The sequence below is a fragment of the Sceloporus undulatus genome, chromosome 6 (assembly GCF_019175285.1).
Source record: "Sceloporus undulatus isolate JIND9_A2432 ecotype Alabama chromosome 6, SceUnd_v1.1, whole genome shotgun sequence".
Classification (NCBI taxonomy): domain Eukaryota; kingdom Metazoa; phylum Chordata; class Lepidosauria; order Squamata; family Phrynosomatidae; genus Sceloporus; species Sceloporus undulatus.
The window spans coordinates 125,444,467-125,460,585 of NC_056527.1; the positions used below are offsets into that span (position 1 = coordinate 125,444,467).

General features: G+C 40.4%; 1 protein-coding gene across 1 annotated transcript in view; it reads left to right on the plus strand.

The window, feature by feature from the left end:
- Positions 1 to 1,825, plus strand: part of DPYSL2 (dihydropyrimidinase like 2) — a 52,517-nt gene extending 50,692 nt beyond the window's left edge. The window contains 3 exon segments of the mRNA XM_042476820.1: positions 537 to 702; positions 1,733 to 1,770; positions 1,772 to 1,825. Coding sequence (XP_042332754.1) covers positions 537 to 702; positions 1,733 to 1,770; positions 1,772 to 1,825 — 258 coding nt within the window.
- Positions 1,826 to 16,119: the final 14,294 nt, after the last annotated feature.

Sequence of the window (16,119 nt, forward strand, 5' to 3'; positions counted from 1 at the left end):
TACGACAGCCAAATAAAGCTGCTTCAAGTCACAGTGGCGGTATGGTGTTTCAATGATGCATGTGTCCCAAGAGTTTCAGAGTCGCACCCAAGCCACGCTCCAGCCCTGGAGCGTGGCTTTGGTGTGGCTTCTGGACTCTTAGGACGCATGCATCATTGAAACACCATACCTCCCCTGTGACTCGAAGCAGCTTTATTTGGCTGTCTGTAACAGACCTTAGTGAACAATCCTCTAGTGAACATTTTTGGTTACATTTAGTTCCACCTGGACTCCAGGTAAGATTATGGTATAGCGTCTTCCCTTTTCCCTGTTTATCTTCATAAACCGACATTTGAGATAAACGAGAAAGTGATTGACTGGTCAAAGTCACCCAGAGAATTTTATGCCTCTAGGTCTCTGTCCAGCACTCCATATTTTGGCACCAAATATGTGGAGGGCATAAATCGAACTAAACTCTACAGACAAATGGAACTACATACAAACATAGACCGTTGAATGGCACAGCTCTCTTACATTCTTTCCTCTGCTTCCCTTTACTGGCTGAGCTGAGAGGTGTTCCTCGTCGGCCTTTGATGGACCAGTCTGCGAAGTTTCCAGTGACACCGAAAAAACTGTCACCCCAGCCTCTTCGGCCAAGACATCTCCTGCAAAACAGCAGGCCCCCTGTTAGGAACCTGCACCAGTCTGGATTTAGCTTGTCTGGTACATACCCTTGTGAGGCTAAATATTATGGTGAAGCTTTTTCTTTATCTTTGTCCAGGGTGCTGGTGTCCTTCCCATACATTTAGTGGTGAGGTGGTAGTCTGTGGGGCGGAAGAAAAAGCAAAAAGGAGAGGGAAACTTTAAGTCCACTTGCTATTTCAGGAGGTTGGGCAGAGAGAGGTGAATAGATTAGCTTTACAGGACAAATTCATATCTAAGTATCCTTGGGTGTTCAGTTTCTGTCCCTCAGTACTGTATTGCTTTCCTTCAGAAGAAGTAAATTATGGGGACTTTTATGCTGAGATCTAGGCCAGAAGCATGCCATTCACTAGCACCTTGTTTCATCTGAAACCTGTCTTGGTAGTAGCCCCTTTGGGGCACTGCTATGGCCATTAAGTGGCTACGGAGGGAGGTAGCTGAGTAGTGGAGACTAAGTTCACTTCCAACTGCCAATTCTCTATATATTGACAAAACCTCTAATACCAATGAGGAGCGTTACTGTGTTCCTTCCCCTCTTTCTAGAAAACTTCAGTGGGTGGAACAAAGACAATCCCTATTGCTCTGTCAGCTCCACTCTTCCTGGTCCATTTAAAGCCATAGCAGTGCTTCATAAGCTTTGCTGGAAGGGAGGCAGGATGGAATTGAGTACACAGAGCAACAACACACAAACAACTGTTCTTTGTACGCAGTTCCAAGAATTTAGAAGAACTGACATCGTCTTAGAAAAGACCTGTGTCTTCTAAGATGGTATTGCGTTTCTAACAATAGGTAAAGCAATACCCTTTTCTTGAAAGGTGTGGATTCTCTTTTGTTCCATTTGATGTAGGTTAGGGTAAATAAAGCAATTAGGAGAAAATACATTCTATGATAGCTCAGACTTACTACACAGATGGGCCCCAGATTGAACTTTTATGTGTTGGAAAAATCTAGAATTTACTCTTAGGGTTCAGTGATGTTTGTAAACACTGTTTCCGTTTTTCACCATGCTTATTGTCCCTCTCTTTTTTTTTCTCTCTTCCCTCTTTTGCAGGTGCACAGATTGATGATAATATCCCACGCCGTACTACACCAGCGCATAGTGGCGCCACCCGGAGGCCGTGCCAAATCACCCAGCTTGGGTTAAAAAAGATTGGGCGCGGGCGGGAAGAAAGTGTCCGCTAAGGTCACGGGAGAGGGTGGGGCAGTTGAGACCTTTTTTTGCTTCTTTTAGAGCCTGTGATGGTTACGGCGGCAACCGATGGGGTAAGGCCAGGTGGAGGCCTCAGTCCAGTTCTCCCCCACCCCTTTTGTTGTCGATCTCCTTTTCCCTAGTGTTTTCACAGAACCTACTCATCCGCCAATTTATACACATTTGGGAACCAACCCCCTGTTTTTGACACAATGGGAGATGTGGGGAAAAAGGCAAACACTGAAATGTAGAATTTGGTTTATGTTACCATCATATTCTTTTCATTTCTTTTCTTTTCCCCACTTTCCATTGTCTTCTAAAGGGGGATAAAGTGAATTCTTGGGAGCTGCTTCAGTAAATGAAAGTTTAGATTTAGTTGTTGAAGGAAGGAAAATAAGGCGACTAAAACTGGATAAAAACTGGATCTGCAATCGCCTGATTTTAAAGGGAACAAGGGAATAATGATCCAAGACCAAACCTGTTTTTAGCCTCCTTTCCAATTAGAGGAAGGTCAAAACTGTGCTGCTAAGGTTTCAGTCCATGGGGAGTTAATGGGTTGGTGGGATGTATCCCATCTTGTTTTGGGGTTTGAATATTCTTACTCCATTTTGGAATTGAAGGATTTTTTTTTCCTTTTTAAAATATGTGTGCTTGCTCCCAGGTGTTGTGTTGTACTCTGTTTTGAGATGCCTTATTTTAAATTCAGATTCTCCTTCATGGTTTCTTCCCACAAGCTCAGGGTCCCCATGGCTATACCTTATGATTGCCATGTTGCCACAGGAACCTTTAGATCTTCAGTATTACTGAGATTGAAGTCACTGGGTCAACTCATCCTTGATTTTGGAGTCCAAATGATAAATTCTGAATGTGGTCTTCCATTATGTTTCTCTTGGTGGTGCCAGGTTGTATGGGTCATCTATCACTGAGGGTTACCATTAGCTTTCCTGCAGTTGGAGACAGTCTCTTGAGAAATCCTTCCAGACAGCCAACTCTGATGGTTTGTGATTGAAAATCTAGCTGGAGAATATGCTGTCAAAGGGACCTCCTTTTTCAAAAATTTAGCATTTCCAAGCTTGTAGAGGACTTGAGGAAATGCAGTTACTTAAACACATTTGGGGCTCAGTCCAGTCTTGCCACGGTTGCAGTGTCAGAAGGCTTATGGCATGGCAGAATGGAGATTGGATTCCATTTCCTGACACACACAAGCATTGTTCTCGGATCCTACATAGAGTGAGAAGCCTCTGTGCAATTCCCTTCTTCTCTCATAAACCCTTTCCCCTTCCGTTTTTTTCCCCTCCCACAGAGTGGTATTTCAGAGATCAGATTCCTTGACTGATTGGAAAAACTTAAGTAGAAGCATGGGAGATGTACACTGGACTTGCATGCGCTGGGCTGTCTTGGTGTGGTGCAAAAGGGTTTGTGTTTGTGGAGGGTGGGTCTGGAGTGTGTTGTGCTATATGGAAGTCTCTCTGGCCTCTGCACTCAAAGCATAACTGGATTTGCCTAGAGCTGAATTGGAACTGCAGTGCTGGAGCATGGCATTTCATGCTATTGAGTTGATAATGTCCTAAGCTGTGCTTAAATCATTCCTTGTCTAAATTGAGTGGTGTGTATTTCATCATCTGAGGAAACTGCATGGGGACCAGTCTCATGGGTTAAGCATGCCCTTACCCCTCAAATAACTGTTGCTTATCAGAATTGGATGTTTCAGGTGTAGCCTACAGAGGTCTTCTATTTCTAACTGATAATACACAGGTACTACTTGATCCACCCTATTAAGGAGCAATTGAAGATTTTGTGGTTTCTGGTAAACATTGAGTTTAATTGCTCCCTTGCTTTGGCCATTCCTTGTTTGTTTACTTAACTGATAATTTGTTGCATGTATTTCTTTTGATTTATTTATTTGTTCCCCCCTTTTTAATAAAAGGCCCTGGCATTCATCCAGACCTTTTGGAATTGTTTTGGAAAGAAAAGTGTGATATTTCAAGGTGAACATGTTTGTCTTAATATCAGTTGTTTGGCATGTGACCTTCAGAGGTGGCAGTCTTCAAAACAGATTTGCCGCAATGTTTCGATGGTATATATTTATGTTTTTTATGCGTTTGAACAATGTGGATGCAGTCGGGGGAACAAATCTGGACCATAGGTCTCTCAGAGAGAAGTTGAAAGAGAGAAGTTAACAGGAGCATAGTGTGTTAGGGACTGAATTCTCAAGGATGGGAAATGTGTGGCCTTCTAGCTTCTGAACTGCAACTCACAGTATACTTTGCCATTGCTTATGCTGACAGAGGATGTTGGGAATTGCAGTCCAGCTTCACCTGGAGACCCACGTGTTCTCTACCTCTGTTCTAATGGTAGATTGACACATGCATCACAATATGTTAAGGCCTGATGTGATAGAGCTGTTTTGGACATTAGCTGTGAAAATCCATTTTTAATGCTCCATTATACTTTGTTAAGAAAGTAGCCAAATAATGGGGGAACTTTGCTAGAACATCCCTCCTTGATGTGCTAGTTCTTTTAAGAGAAGAAACTGTGTATGTGTCTTATTTAACAGAGCAACTGCAATCTGAAGTAGTACAGTCTACAATTGCACCATCTCCGTTTCTCCATGTATAAACCACACTAAATACTCTTTTTTTTTTAAAAAAAACACAAAGTTGTTACCTCTAATTTATTAACATTTTTAAAACAACAACTCTACAGCTTTGTTATTTTAATTGTTAGCTGCCAACAATTCTGCTTTTTTTGAATTACAATGAAGATGTCTCATTAGTCACTGGTTATTTTTTAGCCATTTTTGAACTGATATTAATGAACAGATTAGTTTTCTCCATGTTTTTGTGTCAAGAAACTAACAGAAACAGTTTAACTTCAGTGTGTTAGTGATCATGCTAATGTTTCCAGGCTCTGAACCAGTTCTAGTACACATCTACTCAGGATCCTCTCCACTTTCCACCCACAGAGTGCATCTGGTTCCTTCTGGACCCACAAGATTGATAATACACAGGTGTGAGGACCTATATTTGTTCATTGCCCCAACTTGCATTCCTGACTGCCTACCTGTCCCTGTTGGGTACTCATAAATCACATTTGCAAAGGGATGCCAAGGTGTATTGAACGGAATGCATGGAGATGCCCATTTACAGATTTTTAGCAAATATTGGGGGGCAAAGAGTATCAGCGAGAACCAATGGCCATGTTTTCACTGCCTCTCACTGTTGGTGGGCTTTGGTACAGCGCATGTCTGGCACAGCAGTGCTCATCCTAGAGGGATTTTTAAAAATGGGATGTGCAAAATGAAGAAAAATAGTAGTCAAATGTGAAATGATTTTGCCCTCTTTGGCTTTATAGTGCAGGTGGATGGCAGTTCATCATTCCATACACTTTCAGTTGGCTTTTAATTCTTGTCCTTCTTTGCTTAAGAGATTGCACTTTTTATTAAAGAGAAGAAGAAGAAAGGATTTAGTTAAGCGTAATATATATATTTGCAGCTATTTTTTAATTTTACTTGGGTTTTGTTTTCTTCCATTTGTGCTTTAAGGATGAATTGAAGCAAGGGGTCTTCTTTCTCTTTTATGGGTGGGGAAGGATAAACTTAAAACAACAAGTATCAGTGTTTTGTTTCATTTCTGCGAAACACATGCAGCTCTTTGCTATTCACTTAAGTCTTCCTTTTTTTACCCCATGTGCATTGTTCTTATTTTAGTCATTTTTGCCCATATTTTTTTAGGAGGGGAGAATTTTTTTAAAATAAAATGTTTGCAGGCTATGTAAGCATGTTTCTTTTTTTCCTTGTGGGAGCTTGCTTGCTTGCTTTGTGTGTCTGTTTTAATGAATTTCATATGTAAATGCTTAAGAGAAATGACATTGAACATGGATATTAATTTGCCGCAGTGACTTGATGCTCTAAAGGGAAAAAAAGGAAATAATAATTTTTAAAAAAAGAATTAAACCATGTAGGATTTACTGCTAGCTGGATTTTAACCCTTGGATTTGTGCTTTGTGAACATGAGTGAAGGAGCTGTAAGTGCTAAGCTGATCATGTGTGTAGACAAAAAGAAAAGTACTGATATTTGACCATTCTCCCAGTGGTGCAAATAATGGTATCAAAATGAGTCTTTGTGTTTTTTCTTCCTTACAAACTGTGTTATATTACCATGGGAACTCCTAATAAAGACAAAATGTTGTTGTTTCAGTTGTTGCGTTGGTGTGTCTTAGCGACTGGTGCTCTGTTTGACCTGCTCCACTGGCAAACAGCAGGACATGAAACCTATGGGACAAATCAGACTTGGAAGAGACTTCAAGGGCTATCCAATCCAACCCCCTGCTATGCAGGAATACACAGTCAAAGCATCCCCAACATATAGCCATCCAGCCTTTGTTTTAAAGCCTTCCAAAGATGGAGACTCCGCCACCCTCGGAGGCAACGTCTTCCACTGTTGAACAGCTCTTACTGTCACGAAGTTCCTCCTAATACCATGCGCCCCTTTTTTTACATGGGGGATCCGTTCCGGACTCCCCTGTGTAAAAAGAAAAAACAAACGCCTATGCTCGAGCCCCATTTAAATGAATGGGGCTTGTGCATGCAGTGGCACATGCGCGCCATGGGTATGCGTCCCATTCATCCCTATGGGACGAGCTTCCCCTTCCTCCCTGCATGGCTTTCAGCATATGCTGAAAGCTTCATAAAGTGCGCCCACGTATATTTAGCTGTGTTTAGGTGGGATATCTTTTCCTGTAGCTTGAATCCACTGCGTCATGTCCTAGTCTTTGGAATAGCAGAAAACAAGGTTGCTTCATCCTCAATGTGATGTCCTTTCAAATATTGAACAGTGCTATCATACTATCTCGTAACCTTCTCCAGGCTAAACATGCTCAGCTCCCTAAGTCTCTCCTCATAGGACATGGTTTACAGACCTTTCACTATTTTGGTCATCCTCCTCTGGACACACTCCAGCATGCCAACATCCTCTTTGAATTGTGGTACTCAGAACTGAACACAATATTCCAGGTGAGGTCTGAAAGAAAACTACATGAATGGTGAAGAACCTTGTCTCCTTAAGTCTTCAGATGAGTAATATCTAGTTATCCATTTCTATTCAAGGGCTGCTGTTATGTGTCTTGTAAGACGCCTTGGGTCCCTTCCTGGGAGAAAGGCAGCATTGAAATGAAATGAAATGAAATACATACATACATACATACATAAATGTAGCTACATAGCACAGGAATGGTGTCCCATTAGGCATCTTTGAAATTCCTCAGCCAGGTTTCTTAGTGCTTCTGCTACATAGCAAGCACAATAGCGAGCACAATACACAACGCGGTCGAAGGCTTTCATGGCCGGCATCCATAGTTTTTTGTGGGTTTTTCAGGCTATGTGGCCATGTTTTATAAGAGTTTATTCCTGACGTTTCGCCAGCTTCTGTGGCTGGCATCTTCAGAGAATACACAATGTTATATAACTAACAGGTCATATAGGATTCCAGCCACTACCTCCCATTTCTTTTGTGCCCTTTTACTTGGCAGTAAGCTACACTGAATACATGCAAAGCACTTCTGAGTACACATTGTGCTTGCAAGACCCATTGTATTTAAGGATGCTTGAATGGCAATGGAGGAGGAAAGTCATTTTATGTTCCCCTGCAGCTGTGTGCAAGTAGGCAACATTCATAATCCCTCTGCCAATCTTCAGCAACTCTGTCCTGTCCATTAAAAATACTTCCAAGGGCTCTGACAGCCTCGCAATATGAAAACACTAGATGGCAGCAAAACCTACAGAATAAAAAACAGACTGAAAAAGAGGAATCGGCTATTGCAAATTTTGATTTGTGTATGTTATTAAATCATACCAATACTACAGTTGGGGATCGAAAGTATTTTTTAAAAAAAATATTTTATGTTTGATGCTTTTGGGGATCTTTTGAGGCCCGAAGGCAGCAATAGATTAAAGTATCTATTTGAAATACTTTTCACAACGAAGAATTACAGTAGCATGCATGCATACATAAAGAATAAAGCAAGTTTAACCGTGGCAAAAGCTTCCCAGTCTGCAAATCACTCCAAGCTTGCAAAGTGTGGCTAAGATTCTATATCAAAGAGATGGAGCATAACTTTATGCTCATGAATTTATGTGATGGTTCGACAATGTGTGTGTGTGTGTGCGCGCGCGCGCATATGAAACTGCAACACTGTACAATCAAATACTCAATACAGCTTGGTGGGTGCTATGGGAAAGAGATGGTGGAACAGTTGAACCCCAATCCAAACACAAGGCTGACATATATTGGCAGCTGATAACTTTCATATCAATGGTGCACCAAATCTGCAGGTTTCAGTTCAAACTATCTAAAGTGCTAAATCTTGTCTGCATCCCATATTGGGTTATTATTATGTTTATGTTTATGTTTATTTATATCCCGCCTTTCTCCCAGTACAGGGGCTCAAGGCAGCTAACAAATCTAAAACGGCCCAAGTTAAAACACTATAAAACTTGTAAAATACAAGTTTAAGAAACAATAAAAACAAACAAGCAAGGCAGGATAAGAAATAGTGAAGCAGGAGGACAGAGGGACATGCCAATGATAGAAACAGACAGTGAGTCTCCCCAGCAGACACAACACATAGACAGAGACTCAATAATCCCTATTGTAATGGAATATAGATGTGAGAGGGAAAGATTGAGATGCTTGGAGCATTTATAAACACTAATCAGGCAATAGCTGTGAAAGACTGCTAGGCCATAAATAATCCAAGAACTCCCTTGGGAGGTTGTTGCTGACAACTAACCATTCGGGAAGAAGCAACACTCTGGTCCCTTGATTCCTGTCTCGTGTTTCTGAAGAACCTTGCATTTTAAATGGAGCACATTACTGTCTTTGGACTGATGCCTTGACTTTCTTGCTGTACTCTACTGACTTGGACAACCTGATTCTGAGAACTGTAACTGGCTGGTAAGCTTCCATACACTACTGGGGCTGTTACTGTCTCATGCCCCAGAAATGTGTTTGTGAGATGAAGGTAGCCAAATCTGGCCTAGGAGGCTTTTTCATTGCCATTTATCTCAAGACCATAAAACTTAGCTGCCACTCAAACATATCGCTTTTAATGGCTCTCTAACCAAAATTGCATTGAATATTTATGAGTATCATGAGCTGAGGCACTCCAGGGAAGATCCCTTGTCTTGGCCGACCGCATGCTATTCATCTCTTTGAATTATGAGGATACCAGGTATGATTGATGATTGTAGGCCAACTGAGAGTACAAGACTGGCAGAAGCTAACAAAGCTGAGGACTATGAACACTGGATTCCATGGCAGTAATTCACCAACAGCCTCCTTTTGATTGTTAGCTTCTCCCTAAGGAGAAGATGCTAAGCACAAGATTGTTAGGCTTCTCCCTAAGCAGAAGATGGTATTTTCTGTTCAACTCCACAGAGGGCAGGGAATGCACCTGAGTTGTGGTTCATGTATCAAGCCCCCAGCTGCTAGTCTAATGTTAATAGCCTAGTGCGACTTACACCATTAAAGGAGTATTGCTTGCAACTTTTACACCTTATAGTGCATCCCTTCCATGGATTCCCCAGACAAGTACAGGCTCTGTCCCCAAAACAGGCAGGAGTGGAAGTACTTAAAAGGCTCAAGGTACTCTGAAGAGATGAATTGAAGATTAAAACAGTTTAATTTGACAATGTACAGATGCACTTAGGGTACATTGGGGAATACAATTCAGGGAAGCAGACTAAAGCTGTCTAGCAGAGCATTCTAAATACCCTCCCAAATTACCAATCACTGGATTCATTAGGATGGCACGATGACAGTTAAAGTTGTATAAAAATGATGTGTATTATACAGGTATATGACAGACTCCATCAGTGAAAAGCCTTTTTGAAGCAGCTGGAAAACGACAAGAGCAAAAATGTCTCAGGGGGTAAAGTGTTAAACATTTCCCCCTGCTATTGCTCTGATCAAATTCAGAGCCTCCTTCTCCTCTTGACACATTTCACAAAATTACCCCCAACAGTTCCCATAGCTCTCTCTCATTAGATGCCAGTATTCATCTGTATCCTCTGCGCTACTTTGCTACATTGAGATATCCCCATAGAACAGAAGGGGAGGTGAGAGGTACTCAAGGGCACCTGGAGAATTAATAGTCGTGGTAAAATTCGAACCAGGGTTTGTCACCCCAGGCTTCTAACAACTATTTTGCAGTTATTAGAATGGTCTTATGTAGTTTGCTAATTTTTCTGTGGGAATTTTCTCCCAAAACATGTATTTACAGTCTAAAATGGCATTGAGAAGAATGCCAATATGACTTAACATATTTTGAATGTGGTCAGCGATAACATTAATTGATACACAACATTTAAGCTTACTGTGCAAATGGAAGGCAGGGTGACTATTATTCTCTTGCAATATGAGATGGAGTTCATTGGCATGATGGATTGTTTAATGTCAAAATGTTGTATGTCAGCATTCTGGGCAATTTCTGAGTCTTATTTATGGGTATATTATTTATAGAGATCTGTGGGGTTTGTATTATTTTCCCGTTCCTGAGATCATTGGTCATTTTAGCCATCTGGGGAGGAAGGAAACAGTTTTGATGGATGGTATTGAAAGTTAAGGATGACAACAAATCCTCCAAGAAACGGTCCCTATGCTTCTGCTTGTTGTGACTTATGTCTTCAACACATGCCACTTTGATCAAAACTTCCCATCACACTAAATCAATTGCACTGCAAAGACAAATGGGAAACCGCCTGACTCCCCTCCAAACCATATCAATTATGTTTCTTTTTGCATGTGCAAATTCCAAAACATGGAAAGGTGCCCAGAATCAGTAGGCAGCATGGTCAGTTGTAGCTGAGACTTCTGGGAGGTGTATTCTAAAGAGTAATCCCCCCATGCTCTGTGTGCATATCATGAATCCAAGAGGTAGTGATAATTAAAATGTTGGGGATGGGGCAAGTAGTGGGGCAACCTATGGTCATTTCCCCTTTTATGATAAAGCAACCTATTGGCGTCCACTTGTTTTGCCCTACATCGGCTCAGCCAGAGACATTGGCACTGTGGTCTAAAATGCCACAGAATATTCAGTGCAATGTTCTGTATTTGTGGTGCCAAAGTTATCAGTAAAACTGATAAGTCCAGATGTGGCTAAAATTGTATGCATGTAAATCTAGACGTGGCTCAATGTAAATATATGCATCACACACATGATCTTACAACCTGTTCACTTAAGTTTTACCACTGATCTGCATCTCTCTCTCCCCACCTACACACACACTGCTCACTTACCATTCAAATGCCTTGTTTGCTAAAAATCAATAAGGAGTGATGTTAAATGTTAGTAAAGAATGTCAGCCAGAATTCACTTGGGGAATTACATCTTCAGTATGCTGGGGGATGCTTTAAGCACTGTGGAGGGAGAAGAGACTGTCAACCTTTGCAGCACCTGAAGAGGATATATGCAAGCCTAAGGGAAAGTAACAGAATGCCAGCCAGTATCTGGGGGCCACAACTTGTCCACTTCTGTCCTATATGCAGAGTTCTGGGTGTGGTCCAGGCATCCAAAGGCTGATGCATTGATTATTATATGGTGAAATCCTAGGAAGGGATCTCTTCGTCATCTTTGGATTCTTTCAATAAACCTTCCAGAAGTGGGAAAATTGCTTTCTGCATCACTCCTGCAATGCTTCAATCTCCTTTATGATGAAGGGATGCTCTCTCTGCCCTTGCAGGAATACACAACCAAAGCACTACTGACAGGTGATCATCCAGCCTCTGTTTTTTTAAAACAACGACTGCCATGACTTGTTTTTGAGACCCCCCCAGTCATGTATCAGTCCTAGGGAGAGCGTCTTTTGACCTGCCGTGTGGAATGCTAAGTGGTTAAAAGAGTCTTCATTTGAGGAGGCTGTCAGTGCATCATTGGTAGCTATGGAAATGGTACCTTGAGCTTCTCCACTCATTCCTTGCATATCTGAGCACCGGAAATAGAACCAAAGGGGTACACAAATCTGATGAACAGGGATGTCACTGAAGAGAAGATAGCCATCATTCCTCAGCCTCCTACCAGGAGGAGATGTGGCTGATATTTGCAGCTGGGGAATTATGAAGTGATGGAGGAAGGGACAGAGGCACGAATAGGTAACATACATGCTTCGCAGGCACAGAATCCAAAGATTATCCCCTGGCATCAATGTTCAGATATCCTTCTTGGTCTTGTGGGACTAATGATCTAACTAAGCAGAGAAGCGTTTTATTTTCCCACTGAATATTTGTTTCAGAATATTTTAATTTGTATATTTAACAAACATCGATGCCATGGTTTGGTTAAGATGGCTCTTGTTACAGAACTGGGTTATTCCACTTTTGGGCCTTACATCCTTCCCACCAAGCCTGATATTGGTATCTGAAATTCTCAGGTGGGACCAGTTGCTCATGCCTGCCACCTTTGTCCATTGTAACTTCCCATAATATTGTCAGCTAGAGTAAATAACCTAACACTATGGATCAGCTTTAGAAGTTGCAATGCCAACAACTTCTGAAGGATGATGATCCTGCATTTGAAAATATTGATTGCAAAAAGTTAATTGCTGCACCAATATTTGGGACAAAGGCAGGAAAGGAGGGAGAAGAAGAAACCATAACATGTTGTAATGAATGGCTTAAATGTGGCCACAATTTTTATTTGCTTTGAATATTGCTTTGAACTTATATTTGCTTTGAACTTTTCTGATACAGCATACAATATCAGCCTGGTCAATGGGCAACCTGGTGGTTGAATGATTTTCTGTCCTGGATCACTTTCTGGATAGCATAGAAGATGGAAGGATTTGGAGACGTCCCACTGCAACATTCACATAGATCTCCCTTGCAGTATGGATTTTGGGTTAGCATGCACAAATTCTTCACCCCAAAGTTGTGTTCTGCATAAAGTTCCATCCTGTGCAAATTAATTGGTTCCCCCCACTTTCTTTTTTTGTTTTCTATTGCAAGAAGTTGCTTTGATTTGGAGTGGGAGGATGCAACGATCTACAACGATGAGAAGGCTAGAATTGTTTGTACTCCTTGCATCTTGAAGAGCATTTCACTTTCCAGATCTCTCAGCAAGATCCCATTATTCACAGGTACAATGAATATTGAACAGCCCTTCAGTATCATAGTGACTGTCTCTTTAAGCCTCGCACGATGCTCTCAGGATTTCAAGTTAAAAATCAATACAGAGTAGCTGATTAGAAAACTGAAGTACGTGGTTTTCTTTTCTTTTTTTGATGAAGCAGTTTGGTATTGTGATGGCATTCACATAAACAAGGAACAGATCAATGGCAGAGCAAGTTCCCTTTTGGGACGGCAGCACTCAGAATCCCCACTGATCATGCTGGTTATGGATCCCCAACCAATATGGTCAGAAGGGGTATTATGGGACCTATTATCACCAAATTCTGGCCAATAGAATGGAAGCACCTCTTTCTGTACTATTGCAGTTGCAATTCAACATCTGAAAAATTGTAGTTCAACATCTGGCGAGGGTCTCCAACTCTGGATTAAGTTCATCCCACAACTGGCCTGGATGTGGAAAGACTATGTTTTGAAGTTTCTTTATCACAGTTTAAATGTGACTCCCCTTCCAGTTGTAGGTAACACTACAAACCCCAGGATGCCATAAGATGGAGCTACAGCACTAAAAGTGGTGTCAAATTGCATACTTTTTACAATGTAGATGCAACCCTAGATTTACTCATTCATAACTATTTCGTATTCCCAATAGCGACGTAATCACAATCTTCACGCTATTGCCACTACATACAATTTAATTTCTAAGTAAATATCACTTTTATCTTACAGTACCCACCAATGGCCACAAGAGGGCACTGCCCTCCACATCATATTGATAATGTTAAGAGAATACTGTGGGTCTCTACCATCAATGCTCTTTATGCGAAGAATCACATTACATTACAAAAACCTGGAGTCAGGTTATTCTTACTTACAGAATCCTTAGTAATATTTTTTTGCACTAAAGTCACTCATAAATGGTAATTCCTGTATATCACTGAAGGTGATTTCAATAACTGTAACATAAGCAACATGCAAAATTAAAATTATTACTGACTGTATCAGTTTTGAGAAAAGTTGCATGGTTTTGGTTCATGCTATTTATAATGGCTACTATTAAAATTAGATGCAATTTTTTGTAGGATGTTTATAGATGGTGGAGCTGGCACATTTATCGTAGGTTAGTTTATCCCCCTGTCTTGTGAAAAGCTCTCATATTAAGCAAATAGAATTGGCTTATTAAACTGTCGGCGATAACCATATTAAAATGAAAAGTAGATACAGTTGTAAATGGTACCATAATTAAAGTCAGGATTGTTTTTTTTTTAACCCAAAGGGTTATTTTAATGTACCAGAGTAATAAAGCTATTTTTTTTAAAGCAGTTAGTTATAGTTATAGTTCCAATGTCCCTAAAAAGAGTTAGAGGTCACTGTAGTTACAATTTAGAAAAAAACTTTGTCAAAAGTAATTAGATGTAACAATTTAGCTACCTTTAAAACTAAGTGAAAAGTAAAAGCTGGTGCGGTACAAAACACACTCTTTTCTTGCATTGTTGCTTCAACACCCACAACATAGAATTTAATCTTTGTGATATTCTTTCTCCAACATTTATTTGGATCACAACCCTATAATCATAAAAACGATCTAAAAGATCTAAAAGTTGTTATTAGGACACAGAAGGAATAAAGTTATACTTTAAATTGCAATCATAGTTTAATGTGTAATTGAAAATGAAAACAATAATTGTATTTGTAGTTATTTCTAACTACTGTAGTTACTTTCAAGCTCTGTACTATATTCAAATTACAGGATTATCTAATTTTAGATCAGCTACCTTTGCAAGTTGTTGCATTTCTCCCTACTAAAGCTTGATTCAATCCTCTACATGAGCATTAAAAAAAATGATAGCATAAATAACATAATGAAATAACACAATGAAATCAAGTTCTTTCTTTGTTTTTCCTACTGGCATCATAATCCACTATTGTTCTAAAGCAACAATAGGTAGACCAAAAGCATATCAATCTGTCAGGCTACTTTCTATGAAGACATTTCCCATCCAAACAAATCCATTTCTAATGTGCATTTTATCTGCACATCATTCAGTTCCATAATGCATTCAGCACTAAGGTGAAAAGTCTCCTTTTCTTACTACAAGCCCATGTCAACTGATCTATTTAGATCAGTGTCTAAATGAAAGTCTCTCACCCCTCCAGTGTTTGCAAACATGGCACAATAAAAATAAACCTTTTAATATCCATTTATAACTCATGGCATTCATTATGTAATGAATGAAATCTCCCTCAAACAGATCCCACTTGGTTCAAATTTTCATTTGTTGCAAAACAAGTGCACATCTCCATCAGATGTACCAACCTTTCTTGGAATTATGCCCACGGTTTCCAGGTCCACTTGGTTTACTCCACCTAGCATAGCCCACTGGCTCTAAAAATACTTTAAGCCAGAAAACATCTCATTGAATTAAGGAGAAGAACATCTGAAGATAATATTAGTGCTTCTCCCAGTATGGAAGTGAAGTCTGGGGCTTAATGCTCAGGAATGGGAATTCCTATTTTGAGTACAGCAACTTGGCCTCCTGCCTCGGTTTGATTTAGAAATAAGGAAAACTCTAGATGCCACAGTTTGATATCTCTTGCTCTCCTAGCCTGGAAATTGTTCATAAGGATGTGTGAGGAAACTCATTCGTTGGATTTGATTCATATATTTCCCATGAAGAAGCAGGTGGACACTTTTCCCCCCAACACAGAACTCTTGCATTTAGTTCAAGTTTGAAGAAATTGCATTGCACATGTGGTTTCAATGTGCATGCAGATATACATGGTCATCCTGCGTCAAAACTAGCACTTTTCATTCACAGGGAGAATCTGTGAATGACAATGATGTGTCTGGAGATAAATGCGATCACTGGATGCACCGTCTTTGTGCAATCTTTCAATCTCGTGAGATCAAGGTATTGCAGCCATGAGACTTCACTGCCTATTGTTTTTCAGAAGCTCTCATGCGAGATGTTAAAGTTACGCAATTACGAATATGGAGCTTTTCAAGAATGCGGTCAGTTAATGCTGCTTTTACCATGCATGCATACCGTTTCCAGAGGCAGTGGGACCTCATGCACAACAGCAGCGCAAAGGTACCATTTTTATTTATTTCGAGTTGCAAACAGGTAA